This window comes from Canis lupus, chromosome 16 (assembly GCF_011100685.1).
Source record: "Canis lupus familiaris isolate Mischka breed German Shepherd chromosome 16, alternate assembly UU_Cfam_GSD_1.0, whole genome shotgun sequence".
Taxonomy (NCBI): Eukaryota; Metazoa; Chordata; class Mammalia; order Carnivora; family Canidae; genus Canis; species Canis lupus.
In genome coordinates this window covers 41,428,109-41,455,584 of record NC_049237.1, presented here as the reverse complement: position 1 = coordinate 41,455,584, position 27,476 = coordinate 41,428,109, and the positions used below count along the sequence as shown (strand labels likewise).

The 27,476-nt window shown below is 34.9% G+C and overlaps 2 protein-coding genes across 9 annotated transcripts in view; one reads left to right on the top strand and one right to left on the bottom strand.

The window, feature by feature from the left end:
- The first annotated feature begins 30 nt into the window (after positions 1-30).
- CNOT7 (CCR4-NOT transcription complex subunit 7) lies at positions 31-17,703 on the top strand. 5 transcript variants are annotated; one of them, XM_038560251.1, is made up of 7 exons: positions 33-231; positions 1,797-2,010; positions 3,854-4,047; positions 8,907-9,068; positions 11,879-12,023; positions 14,336-14,446; positions 16,037-17,703. In XM_038560251.1, the coding sequence occupies exons 2-7, from the start codon at positions 1,894-1,896 to the stop codon at positions 16,163-16,165; spliced, it is 858 nt and encodes a 285-aa protein (XP_038416179.1). In that variant the 5' UTR covers positions 33-231; positions 1,797-1,893; the 3' UTR covers positions 16,166-17,703. The 5 variants fall into 5 exon arrangements, with proteins under 5 accessions (XP_038416183.1, XP_038416179.1, XP_038416182.1 ...); XM_038560254.1 differs by lacking the exon at positions 33-231 and adding an exon at positions 485-621; XM_038560253.1 differs by lacking the exon at positions 33-231 and adding an exon at positions 509-653.
- Positions 17,704-19,940: 2,237 nt separating this feature from the next.
- Positions 19,941-27,476, bottom strand: part of ZDHHC2 (zinc finger DHHC-type palmitoyltransferase 2) — a 66,415-nt gene continuing 58,879 nt past the window's right edge. For 3 of the 4 annotated variants that reach the window (XM_038560248.1, XM_038560249.1, XM_038560250.1), the window contains 2 exons: positions 25,850-25,924; positions 20,987-23,473 (listed from right to left, as the gene is read on the bottom strand). In XM_038560248.1, coding sequence (XP_038416176.1) covers positions 25,884-25,924 — 41 coding nt within the window. In that variant the 3' untranslated portion in view covers positions 20,987-23,473; positions 25,850-25,883. Of the gene's footprint in view, positions 20,081-20,986; positions 23,474-25,849; positions 25,925-27,476 lie in introns of those variants that run through there. The other variant, XR_005371588.1, reaches the window with a different exon arrangement.

Below are 27,476 nucleotides of genomic sequence, written 5' to 3'. Positions count from 1 at the left end.
GTGCTCCGCCCCCTCTGCGCGGCGCGTCATCACCGAGCGCCCCCGCCAGGACGTGCGAGAAGCGACGGCGCAGCGCGGTGCGGCGCCAGCCCCGGCTCCCCTTTCCCCCTTGCTGGGCGTGAGGTGTCTATGGGGCACCCGCTACTGCCGCCGCCACCGCCACCGCCGCCGCCGCTGGTTGCTGTCTCTATGGCGAGGAGGAGGAGGAGGAGCGCGAGCTCAGCGACACAAGTAGATCTTGCGTCTGCCGGGGGGGGAGGGGCGGGTTGGGGAAGTCGAAAGGGGGCGGGAACGACGAACCTGAGAGGGTGAGCGATGGCGCCAGCTGGAAGGCGGCTGGCGAAGGAAGGAGCGCGGCGGCGGCGGCGGCGGGGGAGGGGGCGGGGGCGGGGGCGGGGGCAGGGTAGCGGGCTGAGGGTATGTCAAGGGGGCGGCGCGGAGTGATGACGCAAAGGCTTTGTACCTGGGGCTTCGACGTTGTTGGACGGAAATTGGGAGTGGAGGGCGGTGGCCTGGATCCTCCGCTCCCCGGCTCCTCGTAGTTGTTCCCGCAGCAGTGCTCGGGAGTCGGTCTGGCTCCATCAGTGGTTATCAAGCACCTTCACCCCGGCCCCCTGCCAGGGAAGAGAGTTATCCATGACTTGAGTGCCTCGGTGCTTGTCCTCTCGTTTCTTCGGGAGCCCGCAGTACGGAGATTCGATCTCCCGTGATGAGAAGGCCTCTGGTGCCTGGTCGGGGCTTCTGGAATCGTAGAGAGAGAGGGGGAATGGCCGTGTTAAGCTACAGGGTCTTCGGAGTGTGGGTGTGGGTGTGGGTGTGGGTTCGCGGAGTGGGGAGGGTAATAAAGGTGAGGTCCCTCTAGATCTCGGACTTCTGTTCTTAGAGGACTTGAGGTGACATCTGTGACTGAAGTGTTTTTGGGGGGGAGGATCATAATTCCCCTTTTTTACCCTTTTTAGGAATTTCTTCCCCCAAACTTCTGTGAAAAATGAAGGAGCCTTTGGAATTTTTCTGTCCAAGATGGGGCTGTACTCTTATCATTAGGTAGCATAATACTCTGCTTATGGACCAGAAACGAGAGATGTGTATTTGGTAACTTGGGGAGGGGGGGGGGGGAGATGCTCAAGCTTTTAGGAAATGAGAAAACAGTTTGAAATGCATACACCCTATTGTTTTCTCTCTTCCTCCAGTTTTGGACAATGAAACAATTTCTGTGGCTGTTACTTATTTTTCAGAAAGAGCTTTTTTTTTTTGCCCCCCCTCCCCTTCTGTTGGTGGTAGTGGTTTACTAAAAAAGGTCCCTTCTAATCAGACTTGAATAAATGCCACTAAAGTAGATTTTGTCATCAAGTTAGATTTTGAGTGTTCTGTTAATGAGTAAAAGCAAACACTCCTTTTGTCCTAGTAACATCCGATCCTGTTTATATCACTATTTTTTTCATTTTCTATGTGGAAATGGATGTCTTTATAAAGTTTTGTTCAGAGAAAGAGTTTCATTCAGAGCAATCTTTAATTAATGGAAAGTTTTTCAAAGTGATTAGTATGTACACATAAAAAAAGACTGTTACTTAATATTGATATTAGAACCAGAAAACCTATGTTGTAGGTCATTTTTTCCTACTGATTAACTGTGTGACTTTTAGACAAGTCATTTCCCAAACTGATTATCTTACAAATTAGTGACTTTGAATAAATAATTTTTTAGGTTTGTATCAACCCAATTATCCTGTGATTCAGATTTCTGATATTACTGGTTTTATTATTTATTATTATAAATTTGGTTTTTATTTTGACAGGTACAAAAATAAAGGATAAAGTATTTTATGAAACAAACAAATCTTCAATCAAGTATAACATTTTGATGCTTGGCATCTAGACTTCTGTGCCCTCACTATGCCAGCAGCAACTGTAGATCATAGCCAAAGAATTTGTGAAGTTTGGGCTTGCAACCTGGATGAAGAGATGAAGAAAATTCGCCAAGTTATCAGAAAATATAATTACGTTGCTATGGTATGCCTATGCTCACATCCTTAAGATGCTTCTTATAAAAGAGGAAGAGGGATTTTAAAAGCCCTGAATTCAACCCATCTAGTTAATATTTTAGGGATTAATCTAATTATAAAAAAATTTTATCAATGTCCTCCAACCAGAGACCATCAAGAACGCTCCTGCAATGTGACAAATTGGGTTTATTACTCATTACAGTGAGGGAAAATGCATGCCACTGTAATCATGGGATATTTCAGTAAGAGTGTTAGAAAAGACTTTTAGGATTTGGGCTTCTGTCAGGTGGTTTTAGGGAGGGATTAAGGAAGCAGGGCCTTGTGCAGAATTGGATGCTGTTGGGAAGCTGGGGTAATTCTGTGACAGGGTATCTTAATAAGTCTTAACTAGAATGAGAGAAGAATAGAGTGAGAATAAAGCTATAAAGAAGCAGCATTCACTTACATCAGCCAAGCTAGAAGGATGTTTGATCATTTTTGTGGTTAGAATAATGTTTATGTTTTTGTCTATGTTCAGTCATGATGACAGAGTGGTCTTGTCTGGTGATGAAGTATGAAACTGTTTATACTCAACAACAGATGAATGTTAGAACTTAGCTGTGAGTGCCAGGTCAGCTCCCAGCAACACTTAAGGTGTAACTGATAATACCAGATGAGCGCCCAAAAGCTAGGGAGCTTCTGCATGTCTTTTCAGAAACTCAGATCTCCCAGTAAAACTTTGTTGGTCTGCAATTTTTGTGTTGTTTTAATCATTGGAGTTGATGAACACACTGCTGTTAAGCATCTCTGCTTTTGCATATAGTATTCAATCTACCTCTACCGTCTATTCAGTTAATTATTTTGCTGCTTTACCTACTGTACCTTGTACATTTGTGGTAATTACCGTACTGTTTTCTAGATGTAAGCTCTGCAAGGCAAGGGGTTAGTGTCCTAGTCTACCTTTTCTCTCCCACAGCACACCTACCATAACACAAACATCCAGTGATGTGGTTGGTTGTTGAGTTGGACTGAATTTAGAGTTTTAATTTCTTTACCGTTTCATAGTGACTTGATATTCAGATTTTGTTCTTAGCTTCCCAGTTTGTTTTAAAATTAAAGTGATATATCATAGTATCATTTCCTCAATATTTTTAATGCAAATACATAAATGTGCTTCTGTGGGGAGAGGCAGGTTGAATGGTGAATATGTGAATATTTGAGTGTACCTAGATACCCTATTTAGTAAAGGTATACTTAACCCGTAATTAGAATTGAAGTATTTTTTCCTACAAAAATTTATAGTGATCATTTCTTAGATGATAAGGAGTGACATTAGAGATGTGATACTGTTTTACAGGAATAAGTGGGTATCATGCAATTTTTGATGATGTATAGATTATAGAGAGAGAACTATTTTACCCCAAGAAATGAAGAGGGTTTTGATGTTTAGACAGACTTTGTCTCAGAGAAATGATTGCAAAGCATGATGCATTTTCCATTCTTTTTAACCAGTTCCTTGGTTTTAACACTAGCATACTGTGAGCATAGTTTCACATACCCCTTGAGGAACATGAATTTATATTTTCCCCTCCCTTGGGAAGAGAATATTTGGTGCACTTATCATTTATTACTGATACTTAAAGTCATTAAGTTTAAGATAAGAAAGTCATTAAGTTTATTACAGTTTTATGCTTCTAAAAAGTGAAGTTCTTCATAGTTAAAAGGTAATTTGTATTTGAACATGAATGTGTAGAGCATTATCTATAATAGGATTATTTGACTTGAACTGAAAATTACATATTTATTCTAAGAATTTGTGAATTGTGGTTTTAATCATTTAGTAAATAATGAATCTTAAAACTATTTTACAGGACACCGAGTTTCCAGGTGTGGTTGCAAGACCTATTGGAGAATTCAGGAGCAATGCTGACTATCAGTACCAACTATTGCGATGTAATGTAGACTTGTTAAAGATAATTCAGCTAGGACTGACATTTATGAATGAGCAAGGAGAATATCCTCCAGGAACTTCAACTTGGCAGTTTAATTTTAAATTTAATTTGACGTAAGTGGGAAATAAATATAACCCAAACTTTTTTAGCTTAATTTTAAGAATTGATTTCCCTCACGGTGAAAAATGCTAACTGAATTTGGCACAGTTATCCTAGAGATACTTAAAACCTAATTTCAGAAGTTTAGATTTCTTCTTACGGGATGAAAGAACTAGGATAAAGAAGACTTTATATTCAAATACTTTGAATTTTGAAGATGTTGTTTGAAAAGTATGACTGCCACTTTTTTTGAAACCTGAAAAACTTTGGGTATTGAAATCACTTCTTGATAGAAAAAATAACCTTACGTTAGTTTTACTTTCAAACTTTGTTTGCAGTTTGAAATATATATATCTTTGTTGTAGTAATTATCCTTGTGAAGAGATTAATATATCTGACTCCAGTTTATGAGTAGATTACATGTCAGAGGCAGTAAGGCATTTCTTGGAAACTTGGGTGGATTTTCCTTTCAAGTCAATGTTACATAATAGTTACGTTTCCAATCAGCCCACAAAACCTCTTGTAACTTACATATATAGGAGAGGTAATGGTATCCTTGAACTTTATTTCTTTCAGATACAGTTCAGAATCTGAATTCTAAGTTAAGCTCATGGTTGATAGTTTAGGGAAGTTTAGAGTGTTTTTAAGTGAGGGCAGATTGTTTACAAACTGACTCTAAGGTGGGGAAATACTTAATATATTCTAAGTTACAATATTGCAGTGTCCTTTTATTTGACAGCTTGTACTTGTGTAATATCTTATATCTGGTTTAAAAAAATAGTAAAAGAAGCTGTGGCACAGTTAGCAGTAGTGCCAATGTAAGAACCTCAATAATGTGATATTTAGCATATAAGATCTAAAAAGCCAGGGCAGATGGTTTTAGAGAATAGTGTTATAGTACTGTGGCTTATAATTACATTGTATTTAGCCTCATTCTCTGTTTTACTTTGTTGGATTTCATAATGTATACTAGAATCTTGTAAAGATTCTGTACTCTCTATGTAAACTGGTAATAACCTTCTATAAGTACTACAGTACTGAAATACTGAAAAATGTCTTTTATCCTTTTCTCAAAAGAGAACCATTTTTAAAATTAGTTCTTCACCATTTCATTTGTTCCATGTTATTTTTTTCCCAAGTTGATCATTAGAACAATGTTTTTAAACTAAGATACTGTTGTGATATAAATACATGAGTAAAAGGGGACCCATCCATGTCTCCATTCTGGTAAAATTGACATTTTCCTTTGCTAGAAACATCTTTGTTATAGTAACAACTGCCTTATTATTATAATCTTTGAAAGACATTTTTTCTTATACAGAGAGGGCTACTTGTTACCAAGCTTTGCTACTATTTATACTAATGTTAATGTCCAAGAAGTTGTTTAAGGAGAAGGATATAGTAGAATGCACTATTTAAGTAGAAATGATTAATTGGAAGATAAAACTGGGACTACCTAATGTAGAGACAGTACGATGAATAGAATCTAGGTATTTTGAAGAAAGATGAAAATTGACTTTTTTCTTGAGTGCCCGGAATGTGTCAGCAACTGTGTTAGGCACCAGGGATAAATGTTGAGAAAAGTTGGTCATGGTTTATAACTTAATGTTCCTGTAACTTTTCTGTCTGCTTTCTATTGCCAAAGTCCAAAAATTAGAATTGTTAGATAACGATGAATGTATAGGAGTTCTCTCCAAACTGAATTTGGAATTGATAATGTAAAATGAAAATTGGAGTAGACTATTGAGGAGCTGTGCAAATTAAAACTATCAAAGGAGATGAGAACAAATTTCTAAAACATCAGTTTGATGATTGTAATAATTCTTAGTGTTTGAGGGAATCATTTTGATAGTGTAATAAAGGTTATAGGACATTGTGGGTTCAGTGGTAACTGAAAGGAAGCTGATAATCATTTAAGCAAAATGGCAGAGGAAAGAAATGGAGAATCATAAGTAGAAAGGACAGAATCAAACAGTGGGTGGTTTTGATTTTGTTTTTTGGGTCACGGACAGGCATTTGAAGGCTAAAGGGCACCTAAGTGTCAGGTATGGAGTTGCAGGCTATTTGTGTTGTCTTTCATATAGCCTTTGCAGATTTTTTGAGCACCTTATGTATTCTTGGTTTGAGTTCATTAAATATTAAGCTAGTTGACCATTCATACATTTGTGACAGTCTGTATTCTGGTTTGCCTTTTCTCATGATTTTTAGCAAAAACAAATATATAGCGTGTGTGTTTTAAAATGTAAATGTAAAATGTACAAACTATAAAATGTTTAACTTGTGTTTAAAAATGTGAATTTGTATAGTAGGCTGAGCTTATACTTATAGGTAGGTCGAAAAGTTGGGACGCCTGGTTGGCTCAGTTGATAGAGCATGCGACTCGATCTTGGGGTTGTGAGTTTAAGCCCCACGTTGGATGTGGAGCCTACTTGAAAAAAAAGTGAAAACATATTTCTTGAATTTAACATACTATTAAAGTTTGGTTGGTAATTTAACATACTATTAAAGTATGGTAGTAAAGTTAGGTTGGTTTCTGTTTTTAGGATATTATTTGAAATGAGCAGCCTTGTATATATCTGCTTTTTGGGAAAACCTTTTTTAGAGATTTGTACATGGCTTTCACTCCTGTTGGGTTATTATACCTGAATATTTTGCCACCTTAAACTTCAGTAGTTGATTAGTATTAAGAGCAGTCACTGCTGTTCTGAACAGATTGTTCTAATCAGTAAGTCAATCCCTACACCTGCAGCAATCCTTACATTTTGGACACAACAGTGTTTTCACTACTTTTTTGAGATTTGCATCCTCTAATATATTCCTGCATTTACTGAGATTTTTTTTTCCATTTACTAAGATTTTTGAGGGTGGGGAATGATTTGAAAACTTGAAATGGATTGGGAAATGGACAGTCTTGATTCGGAATTGAATTGTAACAATTTTGGAGTTTTCCTTACCAGCAGGAAATTTTCTTCATCCTATTTAGAGATTTATTAGCCTACCTGTATAGAGCTTTCGGCTTTCTCTTCTAATGAGTTGGGCATTATAACGCATGGAATTGGTTCCAAATTTTAAAATATTTCCTCCAAAGAAATTTAAATGACAGTATATTAGCTTACGCTGCATTGAGTTATGTAAACTATGCAGAAAAAAGAGAAAGAAGTAATTTATCCTCCCCTTTTTTTAACCAAACTTGTTGATCATCGAATGCCTGAAGTACTTATCCAGGTCTTTCTTCTGGATATTGTGATTCAGTAGGTCTAGGCATAGGACCTGGGATTCCATATTTTTGATAAGCTCTCTGGATGATTCCTGTTACTGTTCTACCTCACATGTTTTTTGGCATGGTGATAGACATTAAACAAAATAGACAAAAATCATTGCCCTCTTAAAGCTTACATTCTGATTGAGAGTGTACTGTAATAAAGATTAAGTGAGCATATGGCCCAGAATAATGTGAGCCTAGAGAAAGAATCTGTTATGCTTTGGGTTGGTTATAATTTGCTAAAGTATGCCTCCCAGTGTGGGTATCAGAGCCTGGTGAGTGAAACTTGCTGTTTAAGATACATATTTTTAGTGTAATAAGGCTAATAATATCTGTTGTTTAATGAAAAAAACTTAGATTTATTCAGATATCTTTCCTAAAGGGTTTTTCTGTGGGGAGTTTTGGTCTAAAGTGATGATTGTAGTTCCCCTCTATTTTCTCAAATGTTTCAGAGGCTAGTTGTTTTGTTTTTTTTTTTAATTTTTACATTAAGGTACAGTTTATATACAATGTTATATTAGTTTCAGGTGCATAAGGTTCCATACATTGTGTAGTGTTCACCACAATAAATGTATTTACCATCTGGTGTCATAGAGCATTACGTTTTGTTATTTTTCAAAGACATCTAGAAGCAGACTGATGTCCAGAGAATAGACCTTAAGAATACTTTTTTACTTAAAATGTTTCTTTTGGTTTAGTTATATTGTGGCTTTTAATAGAGTTTTCTATTGCCAAGTGGTGGAAATTAATATTCTTGCAATTTAAAAAGTAAATGAAAATACAATGGGCAGTGCACAAAATACTTCTCATGTATTCTCAGAAACCTATACCTTTGTTTTGATCCTTTTTTAATTTAACATTTTGGATTCCTGTGTGTGCTTAGAAATTAGGGCTTGCTTTTTTGCCTTAAGTAAAATCTTGAAGGACTGGTTTATATTTAGATTTCCTGGTTTGACTTTTGGAAGGTGATTTTCTAGGATTAAGATTGTTAGAAGAAATTATTGCTGTTATAGCAAAGGCTTTCATTTTAAGCATGTTACTGGTTATTGGAGCCATTTGAAAGGCTCATCATTAGTGAGAGGAGGAATCTCCCTTTTTCTTTAGGATGGAATGTAGTTTCACTTAGCCACATCAGATGTTTTCTCCAGCTTCTTCCTGGAGCTGCTGGGAGATGGGAGATGTATATAGGCTGTCACCCCAGTGGCTACAGCTCCATCTGGCAGCTATAAAAAGACTGCTGAGACTGAAAGCCCCTGGAAAAAACATGTCTTTTATTTTGTGGTGGTAGCCCCTGGTGAGTAGAAGACCCTTTTTTCAAACTCAGTTAAATATATCTAACTTGTGAAAGGCAAATGAAATTGAATCGATAGTAAAGCTTAAAATCTTACCCTTGGACTGTTTTTAAAAGATGAATTACTGAACAGTTTTCAAAAATAATAACCTTTATATTTAAATTGTATTTTCCTTCATATATGTGAAGCACTGGAATAATTGGACCCAAGCCAATCCTCTGTTTCGTTGTTTCTGGCACTGTAGTTGTAGATGTAAGTGGGAGAAAAACAGTTTGAAGTATGGCGCTTTTGAAGGTTGTCTTTCTTTTTCTCCTGCCAGGGAGGACATGTATGCTCAGGACTCTATAGAGCTACTAACAACATCTGGCATCCAGTTTAAAAAACATGAGGAGGAAGGAATTGAGACCCAGTACTTTGCAGAACTTCTTATGACATCAGGAGTGGTCCTTTGCGAAGGGGTCAAATGGTTATCCTTTCATAGGTAAAAAAGAAAAAAAAATTGCATTGAAAATAGCATTTGTGTTTCTGTTTCCTAGCTGCTTTATACTTGGTGTGGGTCACTGTTCGAGAGGGAACTGGCTGCCGCAAAACAGTCTCCTCTCTTAAGAAGCTAATGTTGGTCTGCTTAAGGGTTAATTTAAAGGTATGAGATTCATTTTTAGCCTATGAGAGAGACTGTATTACATAGTGGAAAAAGTTAAGCTGATAAAGTAGATCTTGGTTTAAATCCAGCAATGCCATTTGGAATCAATGTTACCAAGAGTCATTTAACATTTCTGAGCCTTAGAATTAAACCATTCATTCATTAAGAAAATATTTATTTAATATCTACCAATGCCAAGTACTGCAGTATAAGATTCTAGGAATTAAGCTGTGAGCCAAACAGACAAAAATCCTCATCTTCATGAAGTTTATATTCTGGTCAGAGTAGGCAATTTTTTTTTTTAAATGATGACATTTATATTGTGGTTTATTGGTTAGTAAGTGCAATGCAGTAAAAAACCAGAAAGAGAGTGTTAGGGGAGGGTAGAGGTTGTGGATTTTATTATTTTTTTTTTTTAAATAGAGTGATCAGCTGGCATTACTTAGGTAAATATCTTGTTTTAATGACCAATGATATATTTAGAGCATTTTAGTAAAAGACTTTACACACAGTTAATTCTCAACAAATAGTCATTTTTAATTCTTATTATAAAATAAGACTGGATTGTTGAAGAGAATTTCCAGAAGGGGAATTAGTTCCATTTTTTAAGAAGAGACTTCCAAATAAGACAGAGTTTTCCTATTTAGGTAAACTAAATTAAACTGGAAGCCCAGGGACTAAAAGTGGCCTCGGTAATTAATTTATTTGGCCTTCTCTTACGGTAATTAATTTATTTGGCCTTCTCTTAATGTTCTTACATTGGGTCCATTCCACACATTTAAAAAAAAAAAAGGAGTCTCCTGCATTTTCAGCTCTAGCCTCTGGAATGATTATAGTGAAGGACTGTTCATATTGCAAACTCTGGTGTAATACTAAGCAGTAATTTTTAAGTTGGTACCGAACATAGTAATTCTCACCTGTCATCTTTTCTCTTTGTTCTGCATTTGAGCTTTACTTCAGGAGACAAGACTGAAGTCTCTGTTAATTTGAGGAATGTTTTTTCAGTTTTTTGTTTTGTTTTGTTTTGTTTTACTTCCTGGTCATAATTAGAGAGCATCATCCTTGTCCTTTTGTTGTATAGGACTTACTTCATTCAAAAAAAATACTCTGAGCAAATACTGTGTGTTAGGCATTGGAGATATTAAGAGGAACAAAGGGCTCATGTCTTTTTAGAATGTAGAGTCTAAAAATTAGACTCCACTATTTGTCAAGGTATGTTTTATTCTAAATGCCATTTTAAATATTTTCTTCATATTCTAACCTATTTCTAGGAGATAAAGACTAGTTTAAGAAATTCATAAACCGGAAATTCTCATAGTCTTTTACTAGTAGTAAGCAAAAGTATTAATTTATATATAGTTAGATAGTAATTACTTCCTTGCCAATTACCAGAAATTTAAAGGTTCTGCCATTTATCGCGTATACCGTAGTGTGCTTTACCAGTCTTCAGTAGTAAAGCTTCTTTTTTCTTTTTAATATTAGAAGTAATTCTGAATATTAAATAGAAATTTTATTTGTATCCCCTCAAAAGACCGATTAATATCGTCTCTCATCAAATATGTACTGAGTTCCAGCTATGTGTAATAAAAGATTTTGAGATATTTTTTAAAGTGTGATTCCTACTTAGACTAGTGTAGAAAACAATACCTGCATTTTAAAGCATAGTAGGAGAAAACACCTTGTATAAGAAATTACTGGGAGTTAGGCTCTTTGAGGAAGGTGCCTTGTAAGAGGCCCTTGAAGTAAATAAAGGTAGACAGAGAAAAAAAGTTAATTATGGCACAGGAATGGAGGGACATATAAAGCTATGGGGAAAAAAACACTAGAGAGAGGAGATCTTGATCTGAAAGTGTGGGAGTTGGTATTTTATTCTCTGGATTTTAGTTCTCATTGTTTACTACTCTTATTTCTTCCATGTGCAGCATTTTCATTGGTATATCTTGAGGAGCCATAGGAGATAGGAACAGAATTTTGAGGGAAGAGAATGACTGATAAGATCATGTAAGGAAAAGAAAATACTTCCATTAGGGAATTACTCTTTGGGTTCTTTTTGTTTTTGTTTTTAATTTTTAAGTATTTTAATGTGGGGCTTGAACTCACAACCCTGAGATGGGAGACTTAAGCAGCGATCAAGAGTTAACACCCTTAACTGATTGAGCCACCCAGGTGCCCCACTCTAGATTTTTAAGCACATGACCTCTTTATGTAAAGTATGGGAAGAATTGTATTATTTTTGCCAATTCTGCTACCTTTTGACATTTTCAGCCAAGTTTCCATTCATATTTATTTTTCCATTTCCATAGTTATTTAAAATTTTTTGAGATATCTATAGAGTGGTTTGATATTCCTCTTAAAGAGTTCTTCCTTCAGAGTTCAGCAAAATAGTAATCTGTGACTGCAGGTTTGGGATGCTAGTATATTGATATCTGAATGATAGTGACAAGTTCTTATCACTCTTGGTAAGGTGATGGCATTTTCCCATTATCATAAACGTGTCTTTTCTCTCATGTGCTTTTTTTTTTTTCTTTTTTTGGTTGATTCCTTTTTTGACCTACAGTTATGACTTACTTATAATTTGTATCAGAAAAAAAATATTTTTTCACCTCTGGTATTTATGTGTCTCTATTCTATATTTAATTCTTTTGTAGTGGTTATGACTTTGGCTATTTAATCAAAATCCTGACCAACTCTAACTTGCCTGAAGAAGAACTTGACTTCTTTGAGATCCTTCGATTATTTTTTCCTGTCATTTATGATGTGAAGTACCTCATGAAGAGCTGCAAAAATCTCAAAGTAAGGCTTCAAGTGGCAGTTGGTAATCCACACTATTTAGACTGAGTGATAAGTAAGATCCTAGCCTGGGATGTTGTTTTAAGCCATATTTTAAATTTTATATTAAATGTAGTTACGTTATCTGGTTATTTTGTTGCATAAATAATTTGTAGGAAGTCTTTTTCAGAACTTCAGCATACATTGGCAATATAAATTCTCAGCAAAATTCATTTTTTTTTTTTTTTTTTTTTAATCTCAGCAAAATTCAAACCAAGAATCAGGTTTCTCATGACTGCTGGATTGAAAATCATAAACCTGAACAAAAATGTGAGGACTAGTGAGGCTCTCATGCACAGAAGTGCAAGTTTACACTGCCCAACATATGCACTGTCTATCCATGCAAGATAAAATCTGAGGTGGCCAGCAATGTACAGATGGTAGTCAGGTAGCAAACAGTTTCCTCTTCAGCTTGGATAAAAATTTTGTTCGTTCTAGTCATAGGATCACGTTCCTAGGATTATACATGGAAAGGTTTTTTTTGTGTTTTGTTTTTTTTTCCTGTTCTAAAAGATGTCAAGCAGTTAGTGCTATGGTAATGTGTAGTCCTGTCTGGGACAGTAGCTTACATTCTGATACTGCTAAATGCATATGTAATAGTTTATTATTTCTGAAAATTCTTTCAAAAGGAACGTTTCTTTAATAAGTAGAGTGCTCCTTCAGTTTGAAAACTAATCCACCCATGGTGGCAGACTCCCAAGGAATAGAAGGGCTTTATTTTTTTTTCAGATGTGTTTGTATAGAAGCTACAACTAAAAAGCACATTTAGGTAAAGTGGTTGCTTCATAGAACCTTCGTCAAGGTTGATCATGTTTTTTTATCAGGTTTTTAGAAGTACAAATAAAGTTCTACTTTTAGGAGATGGTAAAAACTCTAAGAGCTTTACTTTTAAGCAGAAAGAATATTGTAGGAGTTGAATAAGGAAACTGCTTTTGACAAATGAACTTAAAATCAGAAGCGAAGTAGTTTTTTGGCCGAAGTTTGCTTGCCTTACAACAAAATATGGTATATAACTGGGGAAATTTTTAAGAAAGATTACTTTGTGTTTGTAGCACCTAAAAGCAGCAGGATTGTATATAATTTGAAGAGACTTCTTAGCTGTGAGTCAAGTGAACTTGCAGTTGTAGTAGGATAGCCTTATTGCTGTAGAAATTGAGTTCACCTCCTGAAAGTATTACATGCTGAGAATCCATGGTCTAAATGTTTTAATCTGGCTTTAGAAGTGCTTTGTAGAATCTGACATGTCTCTACAATGACATTTTTTTAGGAACAGAATCAAATTACTGCTCCCTATGTGAATGATATTGGGAAATTTCTAAGTACACCAGATATTCTGTATATGCCCTGAGTGAGCTGCTTTGTCAAATTTAGGTTGAAGGCAAAGGTGCTTTTTGACCTATGGTCACTCATGCTGACTGCCCTTATTCTGTTGCTCTCCTAAGCAGCTGCTAATGATACCTAATCCTCATGTTATTTTTAGCACAGAAGTAAGCACTGTTTGTGCAAAGCACTGTTTCAAGCTGTGAATCAGAGGGCTAGTTTGCCTTAACAATTTAGAGAGGAATTTGGGTCTGTTTTGTTGTCGTCCTGTTCTTTTTTTCCTAACTTGCCTCCAGTTCTCCCTCCATTATTGTGCTTCCCTCCCTGCCCTGTTAACTTCTCTTTTATTCATTCTCTCTTCTTTTCTTTCATTGTCATTTCTTTGTGAAGCCTGGCAATATTAACATAAGCAGATCTCAGGAGTTGTAACTTACTCTTCTTAACAAAACCGTAATTAAGCACTTAATGAATTTTTAAGGATTTGGTTAATCGTAATAGCTTTATTTGGTAACAAATTTAGATGAAACTACTTAGAGATGATTGATGAGAAGCTTAAGAAAATTTGAGAATTGCCAATGGGCAGTTTTATGTTGATGGATGGATTGACTATGAATGTACTTGGTAAATGTTCCCTTGTAGATCTGTTCTCTTGTATAGGATCTGCTTCCCTTAAATCTTTAGGAAAGTTATTTGCCTGTCACATGCCTTAAAGCATATGATGAAGATAAATTTTCCCAATTAGGATCTCATTTTCTACTAAATTATATACTTCTCCCTTTATTCAGCAAGTACTTTAGTTTGTAATTCACCTTCTCTTTTTTTTCTGATCTTCATATGGTCCACCACCTTTCTGTGCTAAAGTCCATTTATATTTTGGTCAGCGTCTGAGTTACATAATTTTTGAATTCGGGGATTGTACTGATTCTGTGTTGACAGATGGATTTTCTTTCTCCTAGGGTGGTTTACAGGAAGTTGCTGAACAGTTAGAGCTGGAACGGATAGGACCACAACATCAAGCGGGATCTGATTCATTGCTCACAGGAATGGCCTTTTTCAAAATGAGAGAAGTATGAAGACATCAGTGCCTTTTTCTCAGTTGGTTGTTAGGTTGAGAACATTAAAAATCTTACGGCAAAAGTTTTTGGGCGATAAGTGCTCATTAAATGAAGATCCGGTTAGAGGTGCATGTAGGCTGTGTCCACCGCACTTGAATATGGTGGAAAGTGTTCAAAGATAAGTCCTCTTGAAATGTAGTTCAGAGGGCAGTGAAAAAATGATTTCTTCATAGACTGAAAAATGAAACACTTTAAACTACCTTAGGAATCATATAGGTCCAACCATACTATTTCTTAGATTAGAACTGAAGCCAGAGGCTAGTAACTTCTATCAAAAATGTCACCCGCACATTACTAGCAGAACTCTAGAATTCTTTCTGTAGACCACATCGGTGCTGGTGCTGCCAAGTCAAGTAATCTACATGTTAGGTTTCCCTGGCATTGTCCTCTCTTAGACATTAAACTGCTGGTAAAATACCATTTGCTCATGCCATTTTTCAGCACTTTGAGGATTTGTAGAGTAGTGCTTATATAGTGCTTTTTAGTAGATTCTTACAGAGAGGTTCTGAATTCTCAAGTGGTTAAGTAAATCTGAAGTAGTTTTTGAATCAAAAATCACACTGAGCAGAGCCCTTCACGTGGCAAAAGGCAGTACTGAATATAAGCTAGTCATGGAAGAGTGGAATTGAATGAACCCAAGTTTCCTCCTAGCTTACGTAATGGAGTGATAGATATAGGTATACCTCACTGTAAATTAAATGCAAAGAATTTCTTTTTGCAAAATATAACTGTAGAATTCTTTAGAGTATTCCTCTTAGACGCTCAAGAATTGACTGAGAACTATCTGGAAATTTAAAACTTTTGTAGCAATTGTATTAATAATAGAAAGCATAATAGTTGTTTTGTTTTGCCAAGTATTGATTCAGAAGTGATTTGGACTGTCTATTCGTGACAAGTAAATACTTCGTTTTGTACTTCTTCCAGTGCTACATTAGAGAATTAAAGCAATCTTTGGATTTTCAGCTTTGCATTTTAAAAATACCTTAATGGTTCAATTAATGGTGGATTCTCTGCTGCTAATTTGTTATCTTTATTTTTCTGGGCTTCTTCAAGAATAGTAACCTAGTGTGAATGTTCAGATTTATTGTCCAGAATGTGTTTAGGGTTTGATTGTTTTCAGCCAACTCGGCCTTGCATGTAGACTCAAGGCTACTTACAAGCCTAAACTTTTTTCTCCCATCATTGGCGATATTCATTCATTTTCACCATTGAGTATTGTTACATTAATGAAATAAAAATGCCTGCCATTTTCCCATCATTACAGACTCTCATAAAATTGATCTAAAATGTTCATAGGAAAGACATGTTTATACATTTTTTTTGTAATCTTTTTCTTTGGTTTCTCTTGAGCTCTCTGTACTTCTTGAGGACATTAGTCTTACTCAGTGAATTTAAAATGTGTGGCCTCAAAGGAGCATCATAGGAAAGAGCTGTCATTTTAGTTAATGAACAGTCAGTACTTACATTGCTGAAATATAAGTTACCAGTGGTACCTTTTGGTTAAAATTATCTTTTTTTTTTTTCCCCAAAATTCCTTTTTAGATGTTCTTTGAAGATCATATTGATGATGCCAAATATTGTGGTCATTTGTATGGCCTTGGTTCTGGTTCATCCTATGTACAGAATGGCACAGGGAATGCATATGAAGAGGAAGCCAACAAGCAGTCATGACATGAAATAGTCCTTTTATTTTTATTTGAGCTACACACAAGCTTGTATATAGGTTTTATCTCTGGTTGAATCCCTTGAACAATAGATACTATTTTTTTTCTTTCATAGCCCATTTTATTTTCTGCCTTTCAGTACTAGTATGACCATTCCTATCTCAGATCTTAATAAATAGAAAAGCATTCAGGTTAAATTTGGCCTTAACTTAATATACTTGTTAGCAGGCATGTGTGACAGAGAGTGGGGAAAGCTGCATCGTATTGAATATTTTGATAAACTTTATCTGCTTGGGCTTGGTTTGTTTTTCCCCCTTCCTAAATTAACTAGCACTGACTGTAATTTATTTCCCTGTTTCATGTCTCCCTTCCATTCTGCAGGAGTTTTAGCTTTTTGAGATTGTGGACCATCAATTTTGCACTTTAGAGAGTGATTCTGACTCAAATCCTCTGTTTTATCAGAAATTTTGGCTTTTCTTGCTCTTAGCTGGAAAAATGACCATCTGCCAACCTTATACAGTATTTACTTGTTTTTGACCCACAGACATAACACATGCATTGTGCAAACGGTTGATTCAGCAAGACTACAAAAAAAAAAAAAAAAAAAAAGACAAAAAACTACTGAGGAGCTTAGTAACTGCTGTTTCTGTACGTAGTGTTTAATCTTCCAAGCACATCTAGTGTCTGTCAGTTTCTCATTGGCATGTATAGGCTGCTCTGTGACAAGAATTTTTCAAACCAGCTTTACACCCTTCAGGAGAAATCCCTTGTGATTGGATGTTTAATGTCTGCCAGGAAACTGGCATCCAAGATATTGAAGCTGCAGTTATTTTATGATAGCACACTTCTCTTTGATATGCTTTTTATTCTGTCACTGTTTACCCTTATTTTTAATTTTTTAAACATTTTATAGCCATACTTACGATGCTCTTGCTTTTTTGTTGATTCCACAGATCAATTTCATTAAAGTCCAAAGATAGCAAGTCTTTAGGTATATTTTGTACCAAATTAAATTAGAAGACAAAAAATTGTGCTTTCATAGTTGTTACAAAGATAAATAATGGAGAGATTTGGTGCAAAACAAAATACAAATATATATAGCCATATGTATATATATGTACATATGGCTATATATATATATAGCTAATTACAATTACCTGAGGAGTGTAATGCTTGTTTATTTTTTTGTGTATATCTTTGCAATCTATTTTATATATATTGACAAAAGAGACTGTGAAATATTTAGCCATGCAGAATATGTGACCAGACCAGAGCATGTGTAGGAAGACATTTTGGTAATCATTAACTCTTCCCTGAAATGATAGACTACAAGTTATGATGTGTGTTATCTACATTTCAATCAGTAATACTAGCAAATCATAAAATGTAGCCACATTGGTTTGTTTCCTTTGTACATTCTTTATTCATGATTATTACAATGCTGTTAACTGGGTGGTCCTTTTTAAACAAAATGTTATTTGCAAAACAGAGGGTATTTGTTTTTAAAGCTTTTGTAAATAAAGGCTTCAGAAATGTTTTCTTACATATGTTGATGCCTGGTAATTTTGTTTTAAAGATATTTATTTGGGGGATTTTTGTTTTTTAATTTGGGCAAATGAATTTAGTAACTCAGTAACTTCTTTAACTGTAGCTATTAGTCTCTTAATCGAGCCTTCTGCATTTCAAACACTGTCAGTTTATTCTTTTGAATACCTCAACTAGATGTTAAGAATTGATTTTTATCTCCTTTTCAGGAATGCATTTATTCTGAAAGACAAAGTAAATGCATTTGATATGACTTACTGTGGCTTCTTTTTAAAGCTGACAATATAACGGATAATTGGTTTCTTTTTGATTTTCACCTCCTTAAAAAAATAGGAATTATAAAGATTCCCTTTTGAATAGCCACATAGTTGCTGAATTTCATAGTTCGTGTCAATTTTGGTTTTTGTCTCAAGAAGTAATAAAATTTTATAACTTCTACAAGAGGAATATTATGAACTTTACTAAATCTAGCTTTTGGGCATAATTTAGCTGATAATTTTGTAATGTTCCTAAGCCATTAATTCTGGACTCACCATCTTCTATTTAAATCTCTTGGATCAAAGATCAGTAAAGTACGTAAGGCCTACAGGCCAAAACCAGCCTACTGCCTGGTTTTGTATGGCCAGTGAGATGAGGATGGCTTTTATGGTTTTAAAATGGTTGGGGGAAAAATAAAATCAAAAGAAAAATACTGACATGTGAAAATTAAGTGAATTCAAATTTTAGTGTCCATCAATAAAGTTATTGGAATGCAGCTACACTCATCATTTCTGTACTGTCTGGCTACTTCTGCACCACAGTAGGAAGGCTGAGTAGCTGCTACAGAAACTGCTTATGGCTTTCTCATCCTTTCACATTCCTTCTTGGTATGCTACAAAATCAGTGATGCAGATACGATGTGAAAGCATTTGGAGTGCCTGGTCTATCTATACAACAATTTATTTTTCTGTTACCAGCTTATATCCATTATATCCAAACAGAAAACTGTACTTTGAATGATGTGCCTTGAAGGCACAATAGAGTGTTAACTAAATCATATGGTAAAATAATGTGTCATGCAATGATACTGTAACTGCTAAAAAATGCAATATATGTTGACATAACCAGACCAAGCACTCATCACAATATACCCAACTATTGGGAAAGCATAAACATTTTAAAACGGAGTATCTCATCACATCATGATTTCTTCACAAAAATAAGTGAAAAGTCTATGTCTGGCCCATTTGTTAGCCAAGCAAAGCCATTTACTGATAGTTATGTCATGGTTTCTGAATGTAGTAGCCCAAAGAAATAACGTCTAGAGAAAATAATTTTAACAACTTAGCCTTTTGGAAAGAATGGTTGAAGAGTGAGGACATTGGGTATAACATTTACAGTTAATTATAAAGGGACAGGATTTTGAGTATTGTTCTTTGCCTCTAAATAAAATGTTCTAGTACTTTCCCAGCTATTCTTTGAGAAATCAATGCTAAGTTTGAAGTGACCAAAGAATTAGTTTCTTTTCGTAGTCTGTATGGAAATACAGGTGAGACCATTTTCAAAGAAGTTGAGAAACCACTATGTCATTGCAACCCGAAATCGACTCAGATGTATTAACAACTGTAAAAATGCGCATGGAGCAGAGAAAGGTTGAGTTGGTCAAATTTAAAACCTTGTGAAAATGGCAGGTAGCCATTTCACTTATCACCTTTGTTCTCTTTTTTTTTTTTTAATTTATTTATGATAGTCACACAGAGAGAGAGAGAGGCAGAGACACAGGCAGAGGGAGAAGCAGGATCCATGCACCGGGAGCCCAACGTGGGATTCGATCCCGGGTCTCCAGGATCGCGTCCTGGGCCAAACGCAGGCGCTAAACCGCTGCGCCACCCAGGGATCCCATGTTCTCTTTTTTTCTAAACAAGAATAAACATTTCATTGTTAGCCGGTGTCTTACTAGTGCAAAGACCATGTGAAAAGAGAATAAACCAAAAAAATCATACTTGTGTTACACGTGTGTACAGATTCTCCTCCAGTTGATTCTTTATAACCATTCTGGGTTTACCCGTAACGTCTCCTTGGCCTAAGGATATTTTTTAAAGAACTTTGAAACATTTGCATGTTACACTAAAATCAGTGTGTAATTAAAGTTGCTCTTTATTAATATTCTCTCATAATAAATGATGGGGTCATTTAAGGTGCTTCTAATACCAGACTTTAGGGGGTTATATTATACTTACTGAAAAAGACAAGAATTCTAAACTCTGTCAATAGCTTTATTTTCATAGTTGGATAAAAGACAACAGAAGAACTGAAGCTTTCTGTGATAATCAGTTTTTAATTCAGCATCAACAGAATTCTACTTTGGAGCATTATTTTTTTTCTCAAGCACCTTTATCTGTCAAACAAGATAAAGAATTGTTATTAATAAATTCAGGTCAGGAGAGCCCCTTCCCTGGAAGATGCAACATAAATGATTGTTTTTTATAAATCATAAAATAGTACTGTCCATTCTGAGTAATGAACTCCTTTACATAGCATACACTGGAGCTTAAAATCACTTCTCAAAAAGCCCCTTTGGTTTCACTGGTACTCAAAAATAAGTCAAAAGATGAATCATCCTAACACATTTTTTCCCCAACTGCTAATACTGAATACTAGCTACAAATAAGAACACCAAAGATCTGTGGGTACTGTCACCAGTTTTGTTTTTGCTATCACTTTCCTGCCATGAGAAAAAACTGCAAGTGATTTGTTTGGCATTGCCCAGTCATATTTTAACTTTTTGTGGAATAAGAACAATTAAAGAGCTCTGAGTAACCTAAACTGCCTTACATCCTCTCTTTTTGAGGATGGAAATACACTGAACATTGTGCTGTGGGACACATGTATGTCGAAATAGGGAAAATCTGCTCATCTAGAATTTAATGGAGTAATAATTTTTCACAGGTTGTTTTCCTGAAGCATGAATCATGATTACCACCTTCATTTTTAAAGAACATATTCTATAAATCCTTTGTATTTGAGTTCTCTAGAGGATGTGGTTATTGCCAAACATACGCCATATTTCCCAGTTACCTGTTGAACAAGCGTACTCAAGTTTTATGGTCTGTTTCTAATTGCCCTCAGAATCATTTTAACCAATACATACTTATCCTGTCATCCACCTCTCCTCAAAAGACCTATGTTATGACCAGGTTGTAGATCAGCTTTGTCTGCAGTAGTTCTGGTAGACTTAGGAAAAAGTGTATCTTTAAAGCAACTTCGATTGTCAGTGCAAAGGCAATTCCATATAGACAGCTACTAAAGGTGATCAACCAGACTTTATTATGGTATAACAGGAGGGAATTCATGAATAAGCACTTCCTTGAATGTCCCATCATTGATTTAGATGCAATAAGTTTATCTTTGAAAATACAAACCCTCTTTTCACTGCACAATGGCAAAGTTAACTAAAAGTATATGAAGTATTTGTACATTTAAAAAAAATCTTAAAAATTTTACCTATATATACGGTAGAATTTTGAAAAACAGGAAAAATCAAACATCAATCAAATGGATGATCAGGATAGTTGAAGTATAAGTGTCTAAGTATAAGTTTGAGTTGAACAATTAAATTTTTTAAAGCAAAATGTTTAAAATGTTTTTAAGGTACATTTTATAAATATGTACAAAATGTAGGTCTATTTGATGCTTTATTCACTCGGTAAACTTTATACTGCATATCTAATGAGATATGCCATCATCTCTAAAAATTATAACCACCTAGATTAAAAACAAAACAAAACCCTTAAAAGATTATTCACTGTATGAAAACAAAAAGGGAACCATTACAACTTAATGGAAAAAAATTTGTAAAAAAAATTTTTTAAATCTGATTCTAATGTGTACTGACTCATGTATATCAATAATTACACAAAAGGAAAAACTTAACAGTACTCTAGCAAGGTACAGAATAAAAACTTCTCTTTTTTTCTTCTATTTTGACAAGGAACATGTCACAGAATCCTATCCACAAAAATGGCTATAGTACTGTGCTTTGAAAAAAACCTGGCTGCGTATAATTCTTAATACATCATGTGATGCTGTTGCCCTTAAGACTTCTAGCAGTAGCTATAGGTTCCAACCTGGCACTTCAGGTAATAAAAAATGATGACCAAAAAATCCTTTAAAAGTAAAAAGTAAGAATGTATCATATCTTCTGAGATTTCCTGAAACAGATTGTCAGATCAAAGTCTTTAGCTTTAAAAAAAAAAAAAAACTGAAAGAGTGCCATCCTATTACTCAAAGAATTACACTCAAATGATCTATAAAATGAACTTCACTGATACTGATTCTTTCACAAACTCATTTAAATATAAAACTTTATATTTCTAGAAAGAATGGGTTTTGCAAGGATCTTTTTTACTCCATTATCCTCTGGTCTACTAGTCTATTATGTGTTGCATTTTTGTCTAACTCAGATTTTGAAAAGTTTAATACCATTTTCTCTTTGATTAAATACCAGTTCCTTAGCTATGTAAGTTTTAAAAGATAATCTGCTTTAAATTCTCAAAATCAGTACCAAAAAATGTTTACAGCTTATTCTAATCTCTAACATTTACAAAACTTACACTCCACTCAAAAAAAAAAAAAAAAAAAAAAAAAGAATAAATTTTTTTCAAATAGTGCATACAAGGCACAAGAGCTTCCTAGTATATTTACTGAAGCCGAACATTTGGCATCAACAAACACACCACTTTAGTTTACCTTAAACTCAATTTCCAAACAGCACACCATTTAGTTCATATTGAACTAAATTTCTAAAAGTATATTTCTTTTAATGATTTGCATAATTTAATCTTAAGTATTTGAAGAAATATAAAGTATAACTGTCATACTTTCGATGAGGGGACACAGAAATAATATAGATACCAATGGAGGATTAATCTATTGGCCCATTAGGAATTATTAACAAATTCAATATTTTAGCTATATGTTCAATAGAACAAATAACTTTTAAAAAATGAGATTTTTTAAAAAGCCAGAATGGCAAAAGAACATCATAAATGATTTTTTATAATTTTCAGCCAATTTAAGAGGATCAGAAGAGATGAAAAATATATTGTGGATGTAGTAGTAATTAATGTATTAGTTATGATAAAAATTGCTAGCTAGTTGCTTATCAGTGAGCTCAGGCTTCAATGACCATACATCTTTCCCAGCAGGGAACAAAGGCTAGAATTAGATTAAAGTCTGGCAAAAATGGTGGTAATCTTCAACTGTAGGCCACTTAAAATTTGCAATGAATTCATAGTCATTATAGTTCACTCAGTCTGGGGCTGGATTCACAACAGAGGGAATGCTACCTCCAACTCGTTGGTAACTAGTAGGTTTTATAAATAAAGCTGTCATTATACGGTAATTTGAAATCTTCCAAATTTCAATATCTTAAATAGTCTCAATTTTCTGAATCAGAAACTCAGATGATTAATGGGCTTTTTATGTATAGACATTGTACTACCCAAATATTTGGGTGAAAATCAGCCCATGAATTTATTCCAAGTTTTTATGATAGAAGATACTTTTGCCTTTGATTCATAAACCATAATTACTTCTAATATGTAAGAGGAATTTGTGTTAGTTCAAACAATCTGTATATTGAATTTAAAAATGTGTTATGTTTTAAGCAACAGCTTGGAGAGAACTAACCAATTCATATTCTGCATATCCAGCCAAAGGAAAATGGGAACAACTGGCCAATGGTGCCTTCCTGTGGGAAGCCTCTTCCATCCACCTACAGCATGGATACCTTGAAATGAAACAGAAATCATGAAGCTATTGTGTCAACTATAAAAAAACAAAAAAACTAACCACTCATTCAGTGTTTGTTGAATAACATTCCTTGTTCAAAATTAAATATTTCCTAGGCAGAAAGCTCAGATATGTTCTTGAATACAGACTTCTATATCAGTGCTTCTCAAACTATAATAAGCATATAGAAGAAGACTAGAGGAGCTTGTTAAAATGCAGAAAATGCAGATTCTGACTCAGTAGGTCTAGGGTAAGGTCCAAAATTCTACATTTCTGTTGAGCTCCCGAGTGATGCCAATACTGCTAGTTTGGGGCAGCAATTTGAATGGCTGGTTTCCTTGTTCTGCATTTGTCTGAGGCCAGTAGGAGTTTAGGAGTGACAGCTGAGTTGGGATGGGGATTTAGGAAAATACGTTTGAAATTTCACATACATAGAAGCACAGCATTTTTTACTCGAATAAAGAGAGAAGGTGGAAAAGGCTAATTTGACTTATATATTAGTGCTACTATGGGTCTAGGCACATGGCTATCTGCAAAGTATGATGAATGAACTAATAAATATTTTATAAAAAATCCCAAAGGTAATTTATTAATGTACATCAAAAAGAAAGAATATGAAAATATATTTCAGTATTATCATTAAATTAAGCATATCAATATCAGATATTATTATTCAATATAATGTACATTGAAGGAATTGCAAGTCTGAGATGTGAAGCAGGAAAAACCATTTTTAAAACTTTTAAAAACTATTTGGAATATTAGCTACCTTGGGAAAATTCAATTTTTTAAAGAAACATTTAAATGTCATGGGTTAGATCAATAGAATGAAAAACATATCACAAAATCTTTTTTTTTTTTTTACATCGCAGCTGATTCATGCTTCCATTTGGCTATTATGACCATTAATGTCATATATTTGTATATAATAAAATCAAGTTTCTGTGAGATTTTTAATTTTAACCATGTTATTCTATAATTATTTACAAAATGTTTATTTAGAGCCTACTATGTTGTCTGATATTATGCAATGTTGAGAATAATGATTTTCAAACTACATTAATCTTGTGTCAAAATACCGGGAAGTCTATGTGACTTACACACAATGTCACTATGTAAACTACTGTAAAATATTTACCACGTATGACCTCACAAACATTCATAATTAGGACTAATGATTCAAATTACTGAAAAAAATCCTATACAACTTTATATGGTTTATAGAACTATTTCTGTAAAATATTTTAATAGTGACATTTTAAGAATTACTTCTGGAAATTTAATATTGTCTCTTTGCTATTTAACCAAATTAAGATTAAATTTTCACTACCCTAACCGTAGTTATGATTTATCTGATCCACTACACCTTATATACAGTCATCCAAAACCAAAACATTAGTCAACTGGCAAACTGCCAGATCGGTACTTTGCTGTTATTTACATAGCTATTCATGAAAACAAAACAAAGAAACAGATTTAAGAAAAAAAATAACAACACAGATTTGAGGATTAAAATGGGTTAAAAGAAACAAAAAACAAACAAAATAAAAACGCAGATATCCATGAAGTACCTTGACACAAATGATTTTGTTTCAGATTCCACTCTCTTGTTTTCTTTAGAGTTTAGGATTCTGGACTACAGTTTTGTAAATAAAAATTTGTCTTGATAGCTTTACTGTTCAACTCTACACTGTTTATTTTAACAGTATATATAGTTGTTGGTTTTCTTTAGATGTCTATGGCTTTGTTTCAAAAGGGCTTTTTACTGTATTGACTGCAGGCTTATAAATAAATAATCTTTTAAAGATACTGATTTGGAGCAACAGGTTTAAAAAAAATTATGGTTTAAAGAACATTATTTGGAACACTTGTTTTAAGGATAACACACACTAGGGGGTCCTACAGTAACCAAAAATGATGGAGGTTTGCACTAACAAGATATAATTATCTTGTACTGAGACCCAGTGAGATTCTGCTGATAGATGGTCAAGGTTATAACCACTGTATATCTGAAGGATAGAAAAACTAAAAATAAAAAATTACAAGATTCTATCATATGACAAGATAATTACCATGTAAGTTCAATAGTTTAGGAACAATCCTTGCCATTTAGTGCATTCCTATAAAAATTAATTTTGTACATCAACTCATTTCTATTTTGTGTCAAGTTAATCTTACATATAGCTAAAACCAAAGCTAGGTCCACATTCAGAGGTCTCCAGCATAATGAATAGGATCCTAAGGGTGAACTACAACATCTTAAAATTTCAATTACTCAAAAATAAATAATAATGTCTATGGAAACTATTTGCCCTAAGAGAACAGAAAGGCTATTAAAAATATAAAACGTCACAATAAAGGAAAAACATCTTACTTCCATAAAGTATGAATTTATTTTGTTTGAAGAGTTAAGTCTCATTCTCCATGGTTAATGCAGGATTGCTCATACCTTCAAGAAAGAATATAAATTAACATTTTGTTTGCAGGGGGTTGCTTTTGAATAAATAGGCAGGACTTGTTTATCCATCTATGAATCCCCCCAATATGCTTCCAAAGGTGCCCTGCAAGTAGTACAGATTTGTAAGGTAGTCATATGGAAACACACACACACACACACACGATACAGTGTTGACTCCCACCAGTGTCACAAAAGGCTCTTTTCTTTTTTTAAAGATTTTATTTATTTATTCATGAGAGAGACACACAGAGAGAGGCAGAGACATAGGCAGAGGGAGAAGCAAGCTTCTTGCAGGGAGCCCAATGCAGGACTCGATCCCAGGACCCCAGGATCACACCCTGAGCCAAAAGCAAATGCTCAACCACTGAGCCACAGAGGTGCCCCTCAAAAGGCTCTTTAAAAAGAGATATTCAGGGGGTGCCTGGGTGGCTCAGTCAGTTAAGCATTGAACTCTTGATTTTGACCCAGGTCATGGATCTCAGGGTCGTGGGATCAAGCCTCAAGTGGGGCTCTGCACTAGGCATGGAGCCTGCTTAGGATTCTCTCTCCCTCTCCCTCTGCCTCTCCTCTCACCTCCATCTCTAAAAAGATGAATAAAAAGAGATATATACCTCAGGAAGTGGGAGGAGTGAACAAAACCATGAAAGACACATTAGACCTGGCAATTCTCACATCATCTTAGGGTATTCCTTCTAATTCTACATTTACCTCCCTCAGTCTGGTGAAACTAATCTTTGAGCCCTTTCTCAGCTCATCCTTCTCACATTTTCCTTCCAACTTTTAAGCACCCTTTATACTTTAAATAAGTTTTCAATTCATCCATCCAAGTAACAGAAAATTAATCTAACATGCCAAATGATTAATAGCACATGGAAGCCAAGAAATCACTTCTATGTTAGTGCAGAACTATACAAGGCAACATGAATTCCTTCTGAAAGAAACAGAGTTCTTTGTCTTTCCACCACCTGAAAATTATTCTCCAACTATAGATCATTTCTTTGCCTCTAAGGAAACTGATGGAGTCAAAGGGCTAATAGGTGACATCAACTTTGTTGCGGCAAGGTCTAGTCCTTCCCATAGACTGGAAAATGTAACGGCAGGTTTGAAAAAAGACAGACCAAATTATGGATATTCACATAATAGGGATATTCATGCCTATATATAGGCATATATGTTACTTAAGAATAAGTCTCTTTAAAGAAAGCCTATATTTTAGGAGGATATGATTGATTGTAGATTAAATAGTGACCTTAGAATTTTTACTTAGGAATGCCTAGTTTTCATTTTCACTAAATCCCAAAGAAATTTCAAAGAAAACAACAATCACTTTAAAATGGAGGGAGCCAGGGTATCTGGGTGGCTCAGTCAGTTGAGTATATGCCTTCAGCTCAGGTCATGATCTCAGGGTCCCGGGATCGAGCTTTGCATCGGGCTCCCTGCTCAACAAGGAGTCTGGTTCTCCCTCTCTTTCTGCCCTTCCCCTTGCCCCCACTCATGCTCTCTTTCTCTCTCCTTCTCTCTTTATGTTCTCTCTCTCTCTCTC